The sequence below is a fragment of the Haliotis asinina genome, chromosome 12 (genome assembly GCF_037392515.1).
Source record: "Haliotis asinina isolate JCU_RB_2024 chromosome 12, JCU_Hal_asi_v2, whole genome shotgun sequence".
Taxonomy (NCBI): domain Eukaryota; kingdom Metazoa; phylum Mollusca; class Gastropoda; order Lepetellida; family Haliotidae; genus Haliotis; species Haliotis asinina.
In genome coordinates this window covers 11,214,540-11,239,506 of record NC_090291.1, presented here as the reverse complement: position 1 = coordinate 11,239,506, position 24,967 = coordinate 11,214,540, and the positions used below count along the sequence as shown (strand labels likewise).

The window sequence follows — 24,967 nt, the reverse complement described above, 5'->3', positions numbered from 1 at the left end:
GTAGTTTAATGCTTATTTCGGGAAAAACGCATGGAATGGCATTTCTGACTTTGCACAAAAAGACAAACGCACGTGCAATACATGACAATGGCAGTTGATGTAAGGGAGTATAAAAGCTCGTGTGATTTCGTATCTTATTCATTGACTTGTCGCCTAGAAGCAGCGTTAAAAATGCCACGATTGAGCAATGCTGACAGAAATATCGCCATTGGTCGTCTTCAAGCTGGCGAAAGTTTTGGCACTGTTGCACGTCACGATCGGTACATCCGGGTCCATCATCTACGCAATCGTCATGCCCTACCAACGGTGACAGCCACACAGATACCCGGATTGAGGAGGGTGTCAGCTCAAACAGTCAGGAACCGTCTGAAGGAAGTGGGTTTACGTGCTCGTAGACCAGTTCTTCGACCTGTACTGCGCCCCCTTCATCGACGCCAACGACTCAGATAGTGCCGAAACGTAGAGATATGGACCTTACAAAACTGGAGGCGTTGATGAATCCCGTTTCCTTTTGCAACGTCACGACGGAAAACAGCGTGTGTATCGGAGACGTCAAGAACGTTTTGCGCCTGTCTGCATAAGACAAGTGGACAGATTTGGCGAGGGAAGCATAATGGTATGGGAAGCCATCTCCTATAACCAGAAATCGAACTTAGTGATCGTTCAAGGCAACCTGACAGCCCAGCGCTATATCAACGACGTGTTGCAGCCTCACCTTCTCCCAGTTATTGATCGACAGAGACAGATTTTTCAACATGACAACGCCCGGCCTCATACCGCACATGCAACAGTGCAACTTTCTGCAGAATTCTAACGTAAATGTCCTGCCATGGCCATCTAAATCTCCCGATCTCAACCCGATCGAACACCTATGGGACACCCTCGATCGACGCGTACGTCAACGTCAGCCTGCGCCGCAGACGCTACAACAGCTCTCTGTTGCATTGCAGGAGGAGTGGAGAGCTATTCCACAAGAAAACATCCGCCGACTTTTTCGTTCCTGTCCAAGGAGATGCCGTGCAGTGATTGAAGCTCGTGGGGCCCATACGAGATACTGAGGAAAACGCCCCCTGGTGACCCCCTGGGGTCTATGAAATGGCATTTGATTTGAACATTTCAAACATGATTATATCAGTTATCAGTTTGCCAAATATCAGACCTGAGTCTTCACAAATAAAAAAGCTGTGTTGTCCAAAATCTTAGAAATAAAATTGTCAAAACACGAGGGTTGCGTTTCTTTTTTGAGAGAGTTTATAATATAAAATTGCTAATATGCCATGTTGTTCGAGCGATGAGCTTATATTCGGTTAGATAGAGCACTTTTCTACCATGGCATCATGAACATGTCCTGATTTTACATATACTACGACTTTTTGTATTCTGGCCTTGTTTTTTTTTTTGTTTTTTTTTTTTTTGTTGTTGTTTTTGTTGTTGTTGTTTTTTGTTTTGTTTTGGTTTTTTTTTTGGGGGGGGGGTTTATTGGTTTTTTGTTGGTTTTTTACTTTGTATAATTCGTACAAAGGGGCATAACATCGTCGATACATGAACTACCTCATTTTATAGAACACTACCATTTTGTTGAATCAATACACTCATATATAGACACTCTTGTTCAACCTCTTTAACAGTCGGAGCCGTTGCCCCGGAGGACGTCAAGCAGTTGAAGGAAGAAATCTTCAATGGATACGATGTTTACATACGTCCTGTTCACAACCAATCAGAAGCAGTAACGGTAGATATGAGGTTCACGCTTAACACTATTGCATATCTGGTAAGTACGGCTACTTGAGAATGAAAACTATCAAACTGGCAAATGTGTGTATGCGTGCGTGCGCGTGCGTGCGCGAGCGTGTGTGAGTGTGTGTGAGCTTGGCGTCATGAATAAAGAGTTGAGCTATTGGTGACACTATTTCTATTTCTAAGTTCTAAAATCTTCGTTTTTGTACAGAATATATACAACTGAATGTCTTACAAACCTTCTTAACAACGTGGATAAAACATCAGACAGTTCAAATGCTATTATTACGTTCTTTATAGTCCGACTGTCAATATAAAAATCCAGCTGCCACTAAAGGACCAAAGATCTTCAGACATTCGACCTTTCGTGCGTGCGTGTGTCCGTTCAAGGCGTAGGGGTGGGGGGTGGGGGTGGGGGGTGGGGGTAGGTTGCCTGCGTGGGGGCGTACTGAGGGAAAAACTAAGGGATCACATGAAAGCTCAAGTGTTCGTTTATTAATATTCCCAGGTTTCTAGTTTTATAGATGTGTAGGTGTGTCACGTGTGTGTCTGTGAGCCTATGTGTGTACGTGTAATATCTAGCAAATTTTCAAATGCAGGATCTGAAGATTCAAAAACTGAAATGGTCCGGCGTGCTGACTTTGGTAAGTTTACTGTTTTAAAATGCAGCACAAACCTTTTTTTCAGTGTGTTTTTTTTTTATTTTTACAAAAATAACTTGATTCCTCTTACATTTGCCACCTTGAACATCGTACTCGTTGTATACTTTCGCCACCACATTGAAGTGCCAATTGTATACTTCATGTACAAACATGCATATGAGTGTCGTTGCCATTATGGATCTTGGATAAGCAGTGCACAGTGAAATGTATCAAATCAAAGCCACATGTCAATGTTCCTCGGTTGGAATGGCATTATATATCATACTGGCATACTGGAACACGGTAATAAAATACATATTTAAAGATGGTATCTATCAAACCAGGCTACAAAGCAAACCAAAACTCGTGTTGGGGTTCAACGGCCGTGGATTGCTCAATGGCTGCATTTAAGAGCCTTCAAATTATCATAGTTCAGCAACAAAATTTTTATGGATTCAAAGGTTTCAGACAGTCCTCGTTCAAGAGAGTATCCGTTGTAGAATATACCGATAAGAAATGAAAATACCTACAAATTACATTGCGTGCAGAGATATATTTAACGCCTCTCGTTTGTGACATATACTTCATACATCATAAAGTACTCATTTACATACATATGTTTTTATAAATAGGTTTCTGACTGAAACACTCAACATTTGCTCTCTGGTGGTTAATTGAAGCTTTTTTAAAATTCAGTAAATATGTTGAATAAATTCTCTCCATAAGTATTTTTGTTTGTTTGTTTGTTTGTTTGTTTGTTTTAGCGTTGGCATGACAGAATCGTATCATGGAACGCCAGTGAGTATGGAGGACTGGACTTCATCACTGTGCCGCAGACTAACATATGGCGGCCCGACTACGTCATCGACAATGCGTATGTATAAAACAACAATCTTTGAATATGCCAAACTAATACTGAAGAGCTAATACTGAAGTCCACTTAAAATGCAACATTCCAATATTATAGTCGACCTACACATAATACAGTCTGAACCAGATATTGATAATATGACCAACGTGCCCTGCCATCAGTTATGAAAACACAAGCACAGTTAATAAAATATCATATCATAGTCAATACTTATTCCCAAACATGGACATCATGTTGAGCAGGGTGAGTGAGGGGGTGAAAATGTTAAAGTGAGGACGCTGTCTTCAGCTATATCGATACTAAATGAAGCAGTATGTTTACAAAACACGTGTCACCCATGGACAAAGGGCATACATGTACGTCATATTTTTATTGGAGCTCAAATGAGTAGTCTCCAAACTTAATGTCATTTTGACTTCCAGTATATCTGGATCATTATCATGCACTGTTGCCCAATTTCACAAATGTACATCCTAATATTTAGCTTCTTTTCCTTTAGACATAGTGTTTCTCACACAACGAACTTAGGAGCACAAGATACTCTCGTTCGTATAGAAAGTAGCGGGTTAGTCACTTGGGAACCAGGAATTGTTAGTGAAACAAGCTGCAAAATTGACATCAGGAAGTACCCCTTCGACTCCCAGACCTGTTCCTTTATATTCATTCCCTGGATGACAACAAGCAGGTTCTTGAACACTACCAGTCGTCTCAATGGGATCGACATGTCATATTTTGTGCCACATGGAGAGTTCACCATTTGTGAGTCCTCGGTCCACTGCGAACACACCCATGTGGAATTTGAAGATGCATTGAAGATGCATTGGTGGCAATAACTTACAATCTTGTGCTCAACAGACGACCAGCGTTCTACTGGATGGTCATGGTGTTACCAGTGACAAGTTTTCCATTACTCGGTCCAGTTAGCTTCCTTGTACCTGTGGAGAGTGGGGAGAAGATAACTCTGTCAATCACCGTGGTCTTGTTCTACCTGGTCTTCATTGGGTCAATAAGTGATGCGATGCCTAAGTTGTCAGATACAGTCTCCTTGATGGGTACGGTTCGTCCATAAGAGGTTTTTCAGTTTCTTGAAATATTATTGCTTGTATGTGTGCATACATTTGGCAACATTTTTGTTTATTAAATGTCGGGATGCATCACCTGTAATTGTATGGGTGCTAAATTGGATTGAAATGAAAGGCTGTTGGTCCTCATGGATGACCTTGTTACCATCTCTGTGATAGGTACGTTATGTCACCAAGAGTTTTTTTGTTTCTGTTCACCATTCAAGATTTTGGGGTTGCAAAATTATATGAATATATAAAATATATTTTTGTCACTTTTTATAAGATAAGGGGTTTGTCTCCTGTAAAGGGGGCTAAAGTAAATTGGAAGGAAACTTCGAGGCAAAAGCCACAAAGGAGCTAACTCAAGATACAGGGTACTATGTATCGAGAATTAGCTCCCTTTGCCGAAAATGTTTTGCTTCATATGTTTTCAGCTAAACGTTTACAAAATTACTGACTTACTTCTTGGTCACAGATCTCATGTGCTTTTTAAGTTTCGTTTAATGGTTACATAAATACATTTGATCTGTTTGCACGCATGGTATAATCAAACATAATAATGTGATCACGAGGATTCAAATTTCATTTAATTTCATTTCGAGATGGACTGATCTTATCAGATCTCGAGTGTAAGTTTGATTTATTGAGTTTTCATTCCATTTTGTCATATAATCTACTCATGTGCGTTTTGTTTCAGTGATGTATGCCTCCCTACAGACAATAATAAGTATGCTGATAGTGGTTGTCAATGGAATTATCATATGTATTCATGAATTACCCCCAGACTTTGAAGTCACAGTTCCAATGTCCAAAGATTCAAGAACGATTAATTTATCACGAGAAGATACATACGATCTACAAACTGGGGAGAGTTGCAGAAATCATTCTTCGAAGCTGGAGTTGTCTTCAACAAGTGAAAACATTAAAGAACACTCCGAAAACAATGGACTTAGAAATGATGAATGGATCCTGCTTGCTCGTCGACTTGACAAGATCTGCTTCGTATGCTTTACGTTTCTTGCTATATCAGTGTCGGTACTTTTCGGCATTCTATTCACATGCTGAGGTTGAAAATAATGGTGATTTCTGCACCTTTAGTAGAGGTGACAGTAGTTACGTGTAAATTAAACTCTGTGTGAGGATGTGTTAATTATTCATATTTAGTCTGTTTCGTGAAATGTTTGTACATTTGTAATAGAATATGAGTCATTGAATACTGCACAAACAAAATATGTTCGCCATTGTATCCACATTTTATATTGGCCTATTCTGACCTTATTTCTGTTGTAACTTTGAAACTTACAAAGTTTCTGCTTGTAAATCGGTCACTCTTACTGTCTTAATAATAACAATACTGAATTTGACCATTTTGTACATGATTTTGTAGATAATCATACTTGTGAAACCTGTGGTGAAACCCCTTTCCATACAGACTTTCTGTGTGAGGAGATCACAGAAACTGAAGTCACGGACTCTATTAAATATTTAAAAAATGGAAAGGCCCCAGGAGAGGATGGCATTCCTCCGGTATTCCTGAAAGCTGATATTGCATTACTGACTGCGTTTCTCCTACCACTATTTAATAAAGTAATGGATACTGGTAGTTTCCCTGAATCATGGGCAGTCGGATTGATAATGCCACTGCAAGGCAGACCCCAGTAATTATCGTGGTATTTCGGTTTTAAACGTTTCTGGAAAAATGTTCACAACAATTTTAGAAAAACGACTACGGACATGGATTGAACTTAATGATTTGCTATCGGAAGCTCAAGCAGAATTCAGAGAAAATTATTCAACAATAGACAATATTTTCGTCCTTCAAGCGTTGTGTACAAAATATCTATCAAGACCAAAGGGGCGATTTTACGCCGCTTTTATTGACTTTATAAAAGCGTTTGACTTCATTCCAAGACAGAAATTGCTCTATCTGCTGCTGAAACGTGGCTGTCATGGGAAACTGTACACCATCATCAAGAATATGTACAATCATGTTATATCTTGCATTCAGATTGATGGACAAAAAACTCCTCTTTTCCAAACATCCTCTGGAGTAAGACAGGCGTGTATACTAAGCCCTTCGCTATTTATATTTTTTTATCAACGAACTGGTAAGTGACATGTATTCGTCCAATGGAAAAGGAGTTTTTGTTTCAGCATCAATAGACAATATTATGTTGCTGTTATTTGCCGACGATATTGTTACATTCTCATATACCGTGGTTGGACTACAGAGACAGCTGAACTGTATTACGGAGTATTGTGCCAAATGGGGATTGGAAATTAACATGGACAAAACTAACAATATCGTTTTTCGGAATGGTGGAATCCTTTCAAGACGCGAATCCTGGACATTATGCGGAAAACCTGTTAAGATTGTGTCTTACTATAAATATCTCGGGTTAGTGTTCTCCTGTGTTTTAAAGTGGACAAAAGCATGTCAAACATTGGCCTCACAAGCGGGAAAGGCTGTTACACCTCTGTATCAGTTATTCAATAAGTGCAAAGATTTATCTTTCTCAGCTGCATGTAAACTGTTTGGCTCTAAAGTGTCTCCAATACTGGTGTACTCGTCGGAGATATGGGGCTCTGTTTACCAGGATTCTATAGAGAAATTACATGCAGCACATTTCAAGCATTTTATAGGAGTTGGGAAGTTTGCAGCTAATAAAGCCATTCTTGGAGAAACAGGGCGATATCTCATGCATATCTGTAGTCAACTAAGAGTGATCAAATATTCGACTTCTGCGACAAGAACCACAAAGATATCCATATAACTGTTATATGATATTAAAAACTGTGTTGAGTATTCCATCACAAGGGATCAGTATTTTAATTCACGAACTTTGAAGGATCTTTTTAATAACACAAGCTGTCATTTAATCATTGTATTTTTAAAAGAATTAGATTTATTGACTGAATTGTAAATAGATAAATATTTTATTATTGGAAGTTTAAATTGGTAACTGTGCTTGTTAGTGGCTGTATCCTCAAAGAGGGTTGAAGTACTGTAAAACTATTGTCCCCCCTGAGAGGGTACGTAAGTCCACAAACATTCAAAGTAAATTCAAACTTTCACGTTTTTAATCGTAGCATAAGTGTGTTTTTATTTGCATGGCTAGATTTCCCAAATTGCTGACGGCTGAGGGGATGATGTAAATCCAGCTAGGGTCCATGCAGGTAGCAAAGGTACAGTAAGTCCCCATGGACCTTAGTATGGTGATCTACACTCAGTTGTTAGCAATCTATAGCCCATTTTTATCTTGTATTGTCCTCTATAGATAAATTGTTTTAGGTATAGTTACTGGTTTTATATTCTCATCTGTGATATTCTAGTTGTTTTACTGTCCCTCGTTGACAGGTTTTATATAAAAAATAATTATATATATTTCATTTTAGTATTAAATGTTCTCGTCACGTTATGGCTGAGATATTGCCGATGTGACGTTAAACTTTAACTCACTCACTGATATTAAAACAGCTGGATGAGAATGGCAAGTCTATCTGGGTGTCAAATGTACGACATTTGCTGTTTGTAACTGGATTCTCAAATGTTTGGATGATACAAGATGTCGGGGACCATAAATCGTTTCTATACACGTTTAAACAACGTTTAACTGATATTTATTTACAAGATTGGCATGACTCCATCAGCAACTCAAGTTTTCTCGATCACTACAAGCAGATGAAACTGTCTCTTCTGCAACCTGAGAGATATATTACATTGCCACTGGATAAAAAGTTGAGACGAGCATACTGTAAACTTCGAATATATCTGAACAATGTTTCTATTAACAAGAAACGACGAGAAAATGCCAAACTTCACACTGACGCACTATGTCCTCATTGTAGCCTGGGTACGGAAGATGCATTTCACGTATTATTTATTTGTAGTAAATATGAATCTCTCAAGAACAAATTTCTGCCAATTCACCACAATATCAATAACCAATGTATGATAATTTGTTAAATAGTGAAAATATTTTAGTTATTACATCCGTTGCTCTGTATCTGAAAAATGTTTTCAATGTAAGGTCAAGCACGTGACCAAATTGTGTATATTTTCTTGTAATTGTACAATGGGCCATGTGGCCAAAGTACTGAATAAACCATTTTCGAGAGTTTCCAGATTTAATGGTACCGTGTAATGTCTAAAGATTCTACTATAAAATGGGTCCCCCTGCTGCATTCTAATTCGTTGAAAATCAAAGCATAGAAACCTTGTTTACCTTTTCATCCAACGACGGTAATTTCAAATTGAAAGCAAACACTAAAGTCCCTGTAAAGTATTACTTCCAACATGGATCGGTCTTTTTCAGTAGCAAAAACATGCGGAATTACTTACAAGCCACCACCATGTTGATGGAACTAGGTTGAGAATACAGGGTTAAATGTGGCCGTCATTAACTGCTGGTCAACCTACATTGTAAAACGAAACGTGTGCGATTATCTCCATGTACATTTTGTTACGTGTTGTATTTGACTGTGCCTGATTAATATATGCAGTTCTAGAGAATGCCTTACTTATCGTATTCCTTAATTCAATAACGAACCAAGAACAATTAACACAGCTTTATAATGCAGTTCTCTGTCACATAATGATTCCTAAATCCATGGAACACTTAATACTGAACGCGATTATCACAGATACAGTTTGATTATCCCAATTCCTTAAACACCCGGGGTTGTGAAATTCATGTGAGAACACTGTTATCACACATATGTGTAAGGTCGATTTCTAATACCGTGATTGGCTACTCCATGGAGATGACCTTGGGTCAGGTTACGACAGACTACTTTCCTTACTAAAATTCATTGTTACATTAAATTACTTCAATCGAACAGAAACCTGTCACTCGGGCCAAACACCTTAACTCCTACCTGTTATTTTCCTGATTGCAACATAAACTGATTTTTATACAAGAACACACAATAAGAATACATATAACACAAATCTAGTTATTTCATAATACGTTTTATTGAATCTTTTGCCTCTAGTCATGAATTCAAATGGCTGAAACAATTAGAGGTAAAGCGCGATGTTGTCTTCGGATATTCAAACTGTGCAGCATTGGTACTTTCACTAGAGAGATGCCACAGGTGTCATGCATCTGATACGATTTCTTTAGTGACTGTCCATTGTGAGATGGGTTTCCCTCGTGGTTTCTTCTTCTAAATTGACGAAGATAACATTTTTCACTGATAAGCATGATGATTCTTTCGATAGAGATCCACTTTCCAGCTCCGAGATATTATGTGATTTCAATGTTATCAAATTTCCCTATGACACTCAGAACTAAAAACAATGTACGTTATCAAAGGGTTCAGGAGTGCATTATTGTCTTATATTTGATTTTTTATATTTTACATTATCACTATCGCCTTGTTGACGCCGTAGATATGGAAAAATCTTTTTTGAGAGGTTCACCATGGGGATGAGTAGTGATTAGGAAGCCATGTGACGTCACTCATTCACAAACGTTGTATTGTGTATTATTGTGCCGCTACGATGAGAAAATATGAAACTTAAATCTATTCGACCTTAACATGGGGGGATTTTACCGTGTGTGAGAAACAGATTACCGTACTCATGTCTGTCAGATACCATTTATTTTACAACTCTTTGTTTTAAAAAGTATTTAACTCGCTTTCCTTAACTACAACTCGTTGTAAGACAAGTAGTATCTGACAGACACTCGTTTAGTAATCTCTATATACATTCTGTAACGTATCGGTGTAACCCACAAAGTACAATTACGACACTATTTGGGACATAAACGTACTGTCTTTGAAATTTAGATGAATATTAGATCCAATTGATAGTCTCTAGATCAATCAGCCGAACCTCACACTGCGCGTTCGGCATCAAAAGAAATTTAGAGACTATCAATTCGGTCTACCATTTATCGAATTTCCCAATACCGTATGTTTATCTCCATTCTGCTATCACCGATTTAAAACTGAACTTTTTCGTGGGGACGTCAGGTGAATTGAACTCGTTTGTGAAGGGAATGATAGCTGCCGTTCGTAATCTTTTTATCACTGCAACCTCAAAATCATTCTGTCTAAAGAAAACAAACTACTATTTGTGAAACGCGTGCTTAAAACTGACCTGTATCTCAGATACTTCACAAACAAAAACTACCAAGGTATGTCATCCATGAATAAAATCTCCTCCTCAAGACAGATCATTATGTTATCTCAAGACTCTAGCCTCAATATGAACACAGCATGAAACGCATGCTTAAAACAGATCCGTATCTCAGATACCGGTACTTGATCACCATGCTTTTGTTCCCGGCAACATTTACAAATGTAAACACCCATGCTTTGTGGTTTGGTTATGAAATTTGGTTCCACATGATCTGAAAACAGTATGTAATCCTTTATGGGTTTTGGTGTTTTCCTGTAAAAACGCACGGTTTGCGACTTCATGTTGTCACCGGCTTCGTTAAGATTCCTATAGTCCCATCCTACGCCTTGTATGCGATCAAAGTCTGATCTACGCCTGATTGTGTTCACAGTTTTTGACTGTTATTTTGTGGGTTTCGCCTTTTGCCAGCGAACATCTCGAATTCAGCATCATCTCTTTGGTATTGGTATTTTCGACTCACTTCTCACTGTCGGCACTGTGCTGCTTTAGCTGTAGTTTCAAGCTTGTAAGAAAGCTGCTCTCCAAAGGATACATACGACACAATTCATTGTATCGTTTTACGTCATCAAACTTCCTCCGCCAACCGGCATAGGGTACCTCACAGGAGTAATAGGTTACAGGAGTGACATGTACCGGGTAAAATCACTCCTCCCAGGAAGGGGTCTCCGAGGAAGATCTTGAGTAACGTGGGAGTTGGAAACTGGCAAGATCACCGAAATAGTATCAAGTTAAATTATTTGAAGTCCTGTCATAAACGAAATAATAGTTTGATTTAAATTCATGACACAGGTTATAACTGAATAAGAGTATTGTAGAATCCAGCGAAACAGGATTTCAACCAAATAGGCGCCCCTCTAACAAATTGAAGTTCGTAGATCTAGAGCGTACAGTGTTGCAAAAAGTCGAAAGGTTACAAATGTCTACTTACACCAGTTTGCAAAGCGGTAGCGTGACCTAGATATAAAACTTCCTAACTTTCCTTTCCGATAGCACTAATTTATAAAATATATAGTGGCATCATACTCTGTGAACCAAAGGTATTAAAATCTGAAATGAAAATATTCTGATTCTGGCTCCGTACTGAACAGAAATAACAGCGTCTTTATTTTCAGACATTTCAGCCTGATGCCTCCCGGCCATATGATTTGAAAAATTCATACTGAGATTTCAGTCTTGTTTTGGCCCAGATCGACAAACAATGAAACCTGTAATTGTTTGTAATTTCCGTAATACGTTGTAGGAAGAAAACTCACTCCACAACGTCACGAGAAAGCGAAAGAGACCAAGGGACATAACTCTAAATGCTTGTACTTTAAAATTCTGCAACATTTCGCCATTTGAGACCGCATAACGACGGGGATGACTTCAACTTTCCATGAGAGAATTCTCAAGCCATCTCTCGAGTATAACACCTTAGACGAAAAACTGTAGGTGTCCACCGGATCAAAGGTCAGAATTGTTCGGCCCATGACAATCAGTTGAGGACAAAGAGTAATCGGAGGTGCGCATCACCAGGTTGGTCCGTGAGTCACCGTCTTCTGTGTATCAATGAATCAAGACATAATAGAAAGGGAGTGAGGGGTTGTAAAAGAGCTTTGTTCGTCACTATTTCGTCAGGTCCTACATTTGTAGTAAATGGTTCATGACTGTCTATGTTCAATTGTCTCCTACTCTTTTTATCAAGATATTAAACAGCACAGTTCCTAGTTCCTATTGCCGTCATTACTGATAGCATTTTGCTTCAACAAAAACGAAATAGTCCTGGAAAAGTACTACTTTCAGACTATATAGTTAAAGGTTAATTGCCTACAGTTCAGACTGCTTTTGGAGAAGATGAAAGGGGTTTTTAACATAGCAGTATGTTAAGTTATTGCCATCACCTATTGTCACGAAATCTTTTCCAGACAGGAAACCATATTTATACAGTTATACTGTAATTCCTATCCGTGAAAACATTATGGTTACTACTGATTTGTCTCATGTTTTCTTCAGCGAAATGTGCTTCACCACTTAAAAACGCGACTGGACCTACTTTGGTGTCAATATTCTACGTTCATATAAAATATATATACATATTAGAATTTCATTTCATTGCACAGACTCAACACTAATTGCTTACAAAATTACGAATTGTCCTCCTTGTGTCAACACGAGACTGTGATGACATACATATCATTGGTGATCATTACGTCTTAAGTCTCTAGGCGTTGGCAAATAATGTTCAAATGCGTGTAAGATGCGTGAATGACTCGCAATGTTCAAATACTAATTAGATGTCGTTTATCCTGTGAATCGATAATGTCAGTTGAATCCAGTAAAAATATCCCCTAATTAGTACACACACCAGCACGCGTGAAGTTTAAACTAGATACTGAATCACTCCGACACTTTGACGAAAAAATGGCATTCGGGAACCATTTTCCAGGTCCAGTGGCACCAACTACTCTCACGTGTATGATTCTACTTATGCACCTTTATAACGGTAAGTCTCTTTGGAATTCTGATCATATATGATATCACAGTAAGGTATTGACAAGGATACGGTGGTACATGTGTCATATAGAATTATTAATATACAATGATGTTCGAGCGATTAACTTAATATTCCGATAGATAGAGCACATTTCTGCCATGATATGAGGGACATGTGCTGCTGTTACATATACTGCGATTTTTAATATTAACTCACTCACTCATATCTTCCCATAAACTGAATTTCAATAATACATTGTTTCTGGTAACGTTACACCGGCATTACAAATACCTCAGACGTGTGTTCCTAGAAATTTGTAACGTGTTTCTATCTATTGGATACAGGAATGAGTGTGAGATATTAATATGAGTATAAGTAATGAGTAGTTGAGCTATATATGTTGCGAACGGGAACAGAAACAAAGTTCGGGCATATTTTAAAAAACAATTACTTTACATCTGTAACTAACTTTGGTGTGCTGGATCTCTTAATGTGGGTTCAACATATGTGTAATGTTAAGCGCATGGGTGTTCCAGACTCATTTCAGGAGTAACCTCCCCTTTTTTATGCTAATGTGGATGACGTCACGGGTTGTTGGGTACCTGCCATATGTCGGGATGTAGCCGGAAAATTCTTGGACTACTGCTTAAAAAGCCAGTCAAAGCAACTAACTCTCGGTTGTCACTAACTAAACAATCTGAACTACACACCTTCATATATGTTGCCGTTTGAAATGCTGTTATCAACGGTTGGTTGGACTGTTGTATTCTCGTCCTGTTTTTGTATATTTCGTACAAAATGGCACAACATCGCCGATACATGAACTGTGGCCGCGATTTCCGCGTCAAGTATTCTTTTGACATATTTCAACAGGAGACGGAAGGTCTGGTTAAGTAGAATTACTCGGACATGCTTTACTATGGTCACACTCATCATGATTTATTTTCATTGATGCAAATGTTGGGAAAATGCGACAACGGTCTATGATTCATTGCAACGAGAGATTTGTAAGACAGTGCTGTAATTAGGGCTTTTTTACAACGTACATATGCAACTCACCTGAGTTCAGTTCATCTACACATCTGCACACAGATTCAACTAAAAGCAAGATCAGACTCATTTTCTTTCCAGATTTATGATTGTTGTTTGGACGTTACAGCATGGCGATACCAATTTTTTACCTTTTTTTATCTTGGTACCACCAAAAATGCAAATTCTGCAAAACTTGCATCACAAACTAAAGTAACAAAATATGCAAGGAACATTTTATATGTTTTCTATAGGTAAAAGTCCACTAGAATCAAACTTAGATATTAATGTCCATGAATTGAAGCTGCAATCTGAAGTTCATTTATCCATACATGATGTCAAGGGTTCAAACAACTGCTACACTCGCTTGTTAAAGAGACTACCTACTTCATGTTCACTGAAACAGTTTGTTTTAGAGATCCTCCCCACCTCTTTCAAATGACGTAATCATTAGGACATAACATATTTTAAGTGCTATAGTTTATTCATACATAATGTCAAGGGTTCAAACTAAATACTGAATTTTCACACAAGTGTCAGCTCTCTATATGTTGTAAAGAGGGCCAGCTTACATTTCTGGACACACTGTTTTTGAAAGATTTAAATGGAGGTGTCATTTAACTGTTGATAATTACGGGAATTCATCCAATACTATAATGATCATATTTTATATGATATTATATGAGTTTATGCCATTATCCAAGAGATACTAACTGATAGATCGTTTTTCATTTTCTGCAGCTGTTTCAGAAATATATCACTCCAGTGTGTTCTGGTGACTAATATCTCGTTAACCACTTTACCTACATGTGAATTTTGGATATGGCTTTGCTAATGATTCTTTCAAACTAACATGGAATCTTTCCAAACATTGGACATCGAGAGTATACTTAGGCCGATTACTTTTTGACCGACCCTTGTATCGTGATCACGTTTAAGCATTGTCTATAACGTTTATGGTAAAGTAAGGAATGTTATCTTTGAGGACACGTTGGTCCAGTGGTCTCATGGAAAAATGTGGGTTGCCTGAGGTGGAACAGTTCTAATAGTATAACAATTCAGGGACATTATCCTATTTAGAGCCTCGTTTCGACAAAGACGAGATATATGGGCGCATTGTTGTCGGGACCATCTTCTAGTACTTACTTTGGTTATTTCGAAGAAATAGATACATTTGAACTGAGCGATTGACCGAGATTATGTTTGTCATAGACATGTAGTGTGTTAAGTTGGAATGTCTTGAGACGGTTCTTGAAATAGTTTTAGGTTTATTGTTCATCACTTCATCAAGGCAGATAATTCGAAAAAAGTGTTCTCCTGGAAATGTAAATTGCCTCAAGCCTTCTTTTTGTGTAACAATTCTTGGTCATTAATAATGTCCGATTTAAATTCTCATTTGAAACAAATGCATAAAATTCAGATGATGCCTCGAGCATCCTTCGACTGCGTATTTGAGAACAACGCACACACTTTCACATGCACTGGCGCCGATCTGTAGAGTTAGTGTCGTCCACGTTGTGCATGAAGATACATTTATCATATCTGACTCATATTTTGACATTCTGCGTTTACCAGAACCTAAAGCATCTTCGGGAATTGTTTTTGATAAGTTACTGAATGCATTTTATAGAACAATACCATGTTGTTGAATCGGTACACTAATAAATAGACACTCTTGTTCAACCTCTGCATCAGTCGGAGCCGTTACCCTGGAGGACGTCAAGCAGTTGAAGGAAGAAATCTTCAATGGATACGATGTTTACATTCGCCCTGTTCACAACCAATCAGAAGCAGTAACGGTAGATATGAGGTTCGCGCTTATCACTATCGCATATCTGGTAAGTACGGCTACTTGAGAATGAAAACCATCAAACTGGCAAATGTGTGTGTGTGTGATCTTGGCGTCACGAATAAAGAGTTAAGCTATTGGTAAAACTATTTCTTACAAATTTCTAAAATCTTCGTTTTATACAGAATATATACAGCTGAATGTCTTACCAACTTTCATCACAACATGGATAAATAATATCAGACAGCTGACTTGCCATCGTCACATTCTTTAAAGTCCGATTGTCAATATAAAATTCCAGTTGCCACTAAAGGACCAAAGATCTTCAGACAGTCGTGCGTGCGTGCGTTCGTGCGTGTGTGCGCGAGGGTGGGGGTAGGGTGCATACTGAGGGAAAACTATGGGATCACATGAAAGAACAGGTGTTCGTTTACTTATATTCTCAGGTTTCTAGACTTGTTTTGTATCTCTCAATCTGGAAGATTTAAAGGAAAACTTGTGCTTTCATGTGATCCCTTACTTCAGTTCCTCTAGATAGATAGATAGATAGATAGATAGATGCCTGTAGATGTGTACGTTTGTCACGTGTGTGTCTGTGAGCATATGCGTGTACGTGTAATATCTAGCTAAATTTTCAAATGTAGGATCTGAAGATTCAAAAACTGAAATGGTACGGCGTGCTGTCCTTGGTAAGTTAACTGTTTTATATTGCAACATAAACATTGTTTTCAGTAGTTTTACAAAAATAACTTGATTCCTCTTACACTTGCCACCTTGAACATCGTACGTTCAAGCCAAATATACTCATTATATGCTGTCACCATATTGAAGTGCAGTATACAACAAACATGCAGATGAGGATCAGTGCCATTATGGATCTTGGATAAGCAGTGCACTAGGGTGTTCACTTCAAGATCAGGATTGCGGAAATGTATCCAATCAAAGCCACATGTCAATGTTCCTCGGTTGGAATGGCATTATATATAATACTGGACCGCATCTGGCATACTGGAACACGGTAATAAAATATATATTTACCGATGGAATCTCCCAAAGCAGGCTACAAAGCAAATTAATACTCGTGTTGGGGTTCAACGGCCGTGGATTGCTCGATGACTGCATTTAAAAGCCTTCAAATGATCATATTTTAGCAACAAAATTTGTATGGATTCAAAGGTTTCAAAAGAGTATTAGTTGTAGTACATACCGATAAGAAATGAAAATACCTACAAATCACATCGCATGCAGAGACATGTTAAACATTAATAATTAATCGTTTGTGGCGTATACTTCATATATAATCATAAAGTACTCATTTACATACATATGTTTTTTCAAATAGGTTTCTGACTGAAACACTCAAAATTTGCTCTCTTCTGGTTAATTGAAGCTTCTGAAAATTTTGTAAATATGTTGAATAAATTCTTGACATTATTTCGTTTGTTTCTTTCCTTGTTTGTTTGTTACCTTGTTTGTTTTTTTAGCGTTGGTATGACAGAATCCTATCATGGAACGCCAGTGAGTATGGAGGACTGGACTTCATCACAGTGCCACAGACGAACATATGGCGGCCCGACTACATCGTCGACAATGCGTACGTATTAAACAACAATCATGGAACCTGTCGCACTAATACTGAAGACCACTTAAAAGGTAACATTCCAATGTTATAGTCGATTTGCAATAATACAGTCTGAACCAGATACTGATAATATGACCAACGTGCCCTGCCATCAGGGATGGAAACACAAAAATGCTAGCACGGCTTACAGAAATCATATTATAGTCAATACTTATTTCCAAACCTGCACATGATGTTGAGTAGGGTGAGTGAGGGGGTGAAAGTATTAAAGCAGGACGCTGTCTTCCGCTATATCGAGACCACAAGAAGCAGTACGTTTACACAAAACACTTGTCACCAATGGACAAAGGGCATACATGTATGTAACATTTTGATAGGAGTTCAGTCTCCAATGCACCCGTGACGGCCACCTCCTCGTTGTGGGTGCTGAGTAACGTCAAGCGCCGTTCACCCTCGTCGTGGACCCGGGGGGATATTTGGTCCACCAACCCGTTTGCCGGGGGTTGCGGCCCTGTGTTGGCGGAGCAAGGGAAACGGGGGGTGGAACCGTGTTCCTGTTGCTCAACACACCACTTTGGCCCGACTTCACCTAGACGGGTGGTAGAACTGGCCCGGTTCTATCAATCGGCTGGTCACGCCAAGCCCTGTGCATAGTTTTTGAATTTGCACATTTTGTATTGTTGTGATTTTCAGTGTACAGAGTATTTATTTATCAATTTGCCTAGAGTCCTATGCCAGAAGACAGTGGCTCATGGGCCAATCTGGAGATGTTGACCTCTGAATAATGCATGTCTCCGATTTCTTGTCTAGGGCCGAACCAGTCTGACATTAAATTGGTAGATAAATACATCTATTCATGTCATATTCTCTGGAGTATAACACCCGTGTATCCCTGGTGTCAGCATCTTGGAGATCCGGTGCATATGGACATCGTCCTTGTAGACACTCCGTGGTGGGTGGGGAGCACGGGTGCTGAACACTCCTTTCTCCATGTCACAACAACTATCTGGTTCATCTAGAAATGAAAAGAAGAGGCGTTATGAAACAGTTGACGAATCTTCAAAAACTATTACTCCAACGCCTGGCCTCGTTTCCTTGTTTCCTTGCAGTTGTGGCTGTTGTCTTTCTCCCGATAAAATTAAACCCTTTCGCCATTTCTAAGGCCGTATCAGGGATGTGTGGTGAAATTAAGAATGTCACCGGTCTCCGCAGTGGTTCACTTCTGGTTGAATGTGCTCGGAGACAGCAATCTATTAATTTGTTATCTGTCACAACATTTGCCAATATTGAGGTGACTTTGTCCGCACACAGACGCATCATCCATGACAGGTCGCGTTGTCTGTCGGACATCTCAGAAGAGGACATTGCAGCAGAGCTCGCAGATCAGGGTGTGATAGGTGTAAAACGTTTCACCGTCAAGAAAGAAGGCATCATCGTAAAAACTAACACATATCTCTTGACAGTGTCTCGCTCATCCATACCTCAATCCATTAAAGCAGGATACTTTAATATCGCAGTGGACGTGTATGTCCCCAGTCCACTCCGGTGCTATAAGTGCCAGAAGTTCGGTCATGGATCAAATTCATGTCGTGGTTCTGTGATATGTCATCGTTGCAGTGTGAGCCACGACAACAGAGATTGTGACAAGGTGTTGAAATGTGCAAGCTGCTATGGTCCACATGGCGCTTCATCAAAATACTGTCCTGTGTGGCAAAAGGAAAATTCTATGATGAGATTGAAATGTGAAAGCCTGAGACACTGTCTAAAACTGTCAACAAACAGCAAGCCTCAGTTAATTCCTGAAAACCGAAAGGAAAAAAATTAAAAAGAAAAGAGAAAAGAGAACCCCTTTGGACCGCTCGACATGGAGGTCACATTGTCCTCTTTCTCCCATTCACGAACGAGATCTCCAGTTGAGCCACCATTACTCAGTTGTCTGATATAATTCAATGGAATTGCAGAGGATTAAAGAATAGCTTCAACGAAATACAACTACTCATTCGTCAGCATTATGTCTTCAAGAGACATATCTTTAAAATACTGATACCTTCACCTCAAGACGATTTAGCGATTATGATTCCTTCTCTCCTCCAGGCACTAAAGCTGGTGCATCGGAGTGTCATTCACAGCCCCGTTACCCTAAACACGGATCTTCAAACTGTTGCTATTCGTCTGACACTGCACATTGCTCTGACACTGTGCAGCTTGTATATTCCTCCCTCAATATTGAACTGCTAGATCTTCAAAATCTGTACGATCAGCTTCCGAAGGCATGTCTCATCATGGGTGATCTTAACGGCTATGGGGAAGTGTCCATACTAATAGCAAAGGTAAAATTCTTGAAGACTTTATTTCAGATAATAACCGGTGTATATTTAACGATGATTCAGCCACTTATTTACATCCAGCTACGGGAGCATATTCTTCCCTGGATCTGTCATTCTCTGATCCCAACGTATATAATAAATTTGAATGGATGGTTCATGATGTCCTTTGTGGGAGTGACCACTTCCCCACCATTCTTAAAACAATTAACCCTCGTGATGATCCACCTTCATCCAGAAGGAATTTTGCCAGTGCTGACTGGTCATCATTTGAGGCCATGTGTATTGAAAACTTAAAGCATGACGCATTTGTAAACAGCGAAGATCCTATACAATTGTATTCCGATGATCAGCGAAGATCCTATACAATTGTATTCCGATATAATCAATGCCATTGCTGACCAAACGATACCCAAATCCTCTGTAATTCGACATATTCGTAAACCATGGTTTACTAATGACTGTAAACAGGCCAGAAAGAGTAGGAAGAAAGCAGAAAAGTATTTTTGCCGCCACCCTACAGTTCATAATTTCGATAAAGTAAAAAATGTACATGCCAAGGCTCGACGCACGTTTAAGCAGAATAAGCGTCAGTCTTGGAGGAACTATATTTTTAAAATTAATTCATGCACACCTATTTCAAAGGTGTGGAACATGATTCAACGAATAGAAGGCAAAGGTTCCAAATCTATTGTCCATCATCTGCGGGATGGTGACAATTACTTAAGTGATAAACAGGACATTGCCAACAAGCTTGGTGACACTCTCTCCAAACATTCTTCCCCGTCTATTTACGTCCCGGACTTCCAAAAATATCAGAAACAACAGAAAAAGAAGAAAAATATTTTTACCTCAGACAATGGTGAGGACTACAATGAATTATTCTCATTACATGAGCTCCACACTGCCCATGAGCAAGCTCATGATACAGCAGTAGGAGCCGATAACATACACTATCAACTCTTGAAACATTTACCGGAATCATATTTGGAAACACTCTTAAATATTTTTTATTCGATATGGACTTCAGGGAATTTCCCATCTTCCTTGCGTAATGCCATTGTCGTCCCGATTCCAAAACCTGGCCGAGATCATACTGATTCATCTAATTACAGACCAATCTCTTTAACGAGTTGTGTGAGTAAAACTATGGAGCGAATGGAAAAATAATCGATTAACTTGGTATCTTGAAACCAATAAACTTACAACAGATATTCAATGTGGCTTTAGGAAAAATCGTAGTACCATTGATCATTTGGTACGATTAGAATCCTTTGTTAAGAATGCTCTCATAAATAAAAGACAACTGCAGTTGTGTTTAAATAAAATAAATAAATGGTGTCTTGAAAACGGCTTTACATTTTCCAAAACCAAGACTATTTGTATACTTTTTTTGTAGAAAATATAAACCGCATAAAGACCCTGAACTGTTTCTCAATGAAAATTCCATCAAAGTTGTAAAGGAGGCCAAGTTCTTAGGTTTAATGTTTGACTCACATTTAGCGTTTTTACCATATATCAATTCCCTCAAAACTAAATGCCTGAAGGCACTTGACTTGTTGAAAGTTGTTCCACATGCTAAGTCGGGAGAGGATCAAGCAACCCTCCTACACCTGTATCGATCACTGATCCGTTCAAAACTTGATTATGGCTCCATTATATATGGTGGAGACTGCAAAAGCAACCTAAAACTTTTAGATTCTGTTCACCACCAAGGTCTTTGCTTTGGATCTTTTCGAACATCACCTGTCGACAGCCTCTATGTCCAGGCAGATGAACCATCTCTTAATCAACGCCGTATAAAATTAACCTTACAGTATGTAACAAAATTGTGTTCCAACAAATCAAACCCTGCATATAACTGTGTCTTTAATCCTTTGTATGAGGATTTGTATCACAAGAAGTCTTCTCTTGCTCCGCCTCTTGGCATAAGAGTGAAACCTTTCCTTTCTGCTGCTGGCATTAAGCTAGAAAATATAGCTCCTTCCCGTTTGCTTTCTTCTCCTCCTTGGCAGTTGGTGAAGCCACAAGTTGACAATATATACAAGAATTTAATCAATTAAAAAGTAGATACAATACATATAAATCCTTTTTCACGGACGGATGGATTCAAGGCTGGATCTCTTCCCGAAACAATCTCTTCCCGATTACCGGATCACAGCTCTATTTTCACAGCTGAAGCACACGCCATATTAACGGCTCTTAAATATATTGAAAGACACCCTAAACATAAACAGTATATAATATATTCCGACTCTCTTTCTTGCCTTCAGGCTATTAAAAATATATATCTTGTAAACATCCACTTTTAATATAAATTATTGAACTGTGTAATAACCTTGCTACTGGCCAATACGACATCGTCTTCGGTTGCCAAGCCATATAGGCATTTCCGGTAACGCAATGGCTGATCTTGCAGCCAAGGCAGTACTCAAGAAACCCGTGACACCAATTCTTATTCCATACACTGATTATAAAGCTAACGTTAGGTCTTATATCCGTGATCTGATGCAGAAGAAGTGGGACACCCAGGTAAGCATCAATAAATTACATGAAATAAAACCCTATATTGGTTATTCGTACTTGGGTTTTCAGTCCAGATTTCAAGAGGTCATTATGAGACGATGCCGTATTGGTCACACCAGATATACGCATAAATACCTTTTCAAAGGTGAGGATCCTCTATTTTATATCCCTTGTGATGAAAGAATCACGGTCAAGCATGACTTGCTTGATTGCGTTGAATATTCCATCACAAGGGATACCTATTTTAAATCACGTAGTATGAAGGACCTTTTTACTAATATCAGTTCTCATTTAGTCATTGCATTTTTAAAACATTAGATCAACTAAATGAATTATAAATAGATAAATACTTTATTATTGGAAGATTAAATTCGTAACTGTGCTGATTAGTGGCTGTATCCTCAAAGGGGGTTGAAGTGCCGTAAAACTATTATACTCCTGATAGGGTACGTAAGTCCACAAAAATTCAAAGTAAATTCAAACTTTCCTTGTTTTTAATCGTAGAGTAAGTGTCCTTTTACTGAATGGCTAGATTTCCCGAATTGCTGACGGCTGAGGGAATGATGTAAATCAAGCTAGGGTCCATGCAGGTAGCAAAGGAACTATAAGTCCCCATGGTCCCTAGTATGGTGATCTTCCTTCAGTTGTTAGCAATCTATAGCCCATTTTCAGATTGTATTGTCCTCTATAGAGAGATTGTTCTAGGTATAGTTACTAGTTTTATATTCTACACTGTGATATTCTAGTTGTTTTACTGTCTTTCGTTGACAGGTTTTATAATAGACATATATCTCATTTCAGTGGTAAATGTTCTCCTCACGATATGGCTGAGATATTGCCGATGTGACGTTAAATATTAACTCACTCACTGACTCAGTCTCCAAGCTTAGTGTCATCTAGACCTTCAGTATCTCTGTTGCCCAGTTTCACATATGTACGACCTAATATTTAGCGTTTTTCCTTCAGACATAGCGTTTCTCACACAATGGGCCCAGGAGCACAAGATACTCTCGTTCATATAGAAAGTAGCGGCTTAGTCACTTGGGAACCAGGAATTGTTAGTGAAACAAGCTGCAAAATTGACATCAGGAAGTACCCCTTCGACTCCCAGACCTGTTCCTTTATATTTATTCCCTGGATGACAACAAGCAGATTCTTGAACACTACCAGTCGTCTCAATGGGATCGACATGACAACTTTTCTGCCACATGGAGAGTTCACCATCGGTGAGTCCACGGTCCATTGCAAACACATCCATGTGGAATTTGCTGAAGATGCATTGGTGGCAATAAGTTACAGTCTTGTGCTCAACAGACGACCAGCGTTCTACTGGATGGTCATGGTGTTGCCAGTGACAAGTTTTCCATTACTCGGTCCAGTTAGCTTCCTTGTACCTGTGGAGAGTGGGGAGAAGATAACTCTGTCAATCACCGTGGTCTTGTCCTACTTGGTCTTCATTGGGTCCATAAGTGATGCGATGCCTAAGTTGTCAGATACAGTCTCTTTGATAGGTACGGTTCGTCTATAAGAGGTTTTCCAGTTTCTTGAACTACTATTTCTTGTATGTATGCATACATTGTACCACAATTTTGTTTATTAACTGTCGGGATGCATCACCTGTAATTGTATGGGTACTGAATTGGATTGAAATGAAAGGCTGTTGGTCCTCATGGATGACCTTGTTACCATCTCTGTGATAGGTACGTTACGTCACCAAGACATTTTTTGTTTCTGTTCACCATTCAAGATTTTGGGGTTGCAAAATTATATGTCTCATATGTTTTCAGCTAAACGTTTACAAAATTACTGACTTACTTCTTGGTCACAGATCTCATGTGCTTCCTAAGTTTGGTTTAATGGTTACATAAATAAATGTGATCTGTTTGCACGCATGGTATAATCAAACATAATAATGTGATCATGAGGATTCAAATTTCATTCAATTTCATTTCGAGATTGACTGATCTTATCAGATCTCGAGTGTCAATTTCATTTATTGAGTGCTCATTCCGTTTTGTCATATAATCTACACATGTGCGTTTTGTTTCAGTGATGTATGCCTCCCTACAGACAATAGTAAGTATGCTGATAGTGGTTGCCAATGGGATTATCATATGCATTCATAAATTAGCCCCAGACTTTGAAGTCACAGTTCCAATGTTCAAAGATTCAAGAACGATTAACCTATCACGAGAAGATACATACGATCTACAAACTGGGGAGAGTTGCAGAAATCATTCTTCGAAGCTGGAGTTGTCTTCAACAAGTAAAAACATTAAAGAACAGTCCGAAAACAATGGACTTACAAATGATAAATGGATCCTGCTTGCTCGTCGACTTGACAAGATCTGCTTCGTATGCTTTACGTTTCTTGCTATATTAGTGTCGGTACTTTTCTTCATTCTATTCACATGCTGTTGAAAATAATGGTGATTTCTACACCCTTAGTAGAGGTGACAGTAGTTACATGTGAATTGAACTCTGTGTGATGATGTGTTATTCGTATTTAGTCTGTTTCGTGAAATGTTTGTACATTTGTAATATGAGTCATTGAATAGTGCAGAAACAAAATATGTTCACCATTGTATCCACATATTATATGGACCTAATTTCTGTTCTAGCTTTGAAACTTACAGGGTTTCTGCTTGTAAATCGATCACTCTTACTGGTTTAATGGTACCGTTTAATGTCTAAAGATTCTACTATGAAATGGGACCCCCGCTGCATTCTAATTCGTTGAAAATCAAAGCATAGAGACCTTGTTTACCTTTTCATCCAAC

General features: G+C 38.7%; 1 protein-coding gene and 1 pseudogene across 1 annotated transcript; both read left to right on the top strand.

The window, feature by feature from the left end:
• The first annotated feature begins 755 nt into the window (after positions 1–755).
• On the top strand, positions 756–5,378 carry LOC137258744 (neuronal acetylcholine receptor subunit alpha-10-like; annotated as a pseudogene).
• Positions 5,379–13,735: 8,357 nt separating this feature from the next.
• LOC137258742 (acetylcholine receptor subunit alpha-type acr-16-like) lies at positions 13,736–24,608 on the top strand. Its single transcript, XM_067796432.1, has 6 exons — positions 13,736–13,820; positions 15,662–15,804; positions 16,400–16,444; positions 17,240–17,349; positions 23,160–23,698; positions 24,238–24,608. Exons 1-6 carry the CDS (start codon positions 13,736–13,738, stop codon positions 24,606–24,608), a joined length of 1,293 nt encoding a protein of 430 aa, XP_067652533.1.
• The last annotated feature ends 359 nt before the right edge of the window (positions 24,609–24,967 follow it).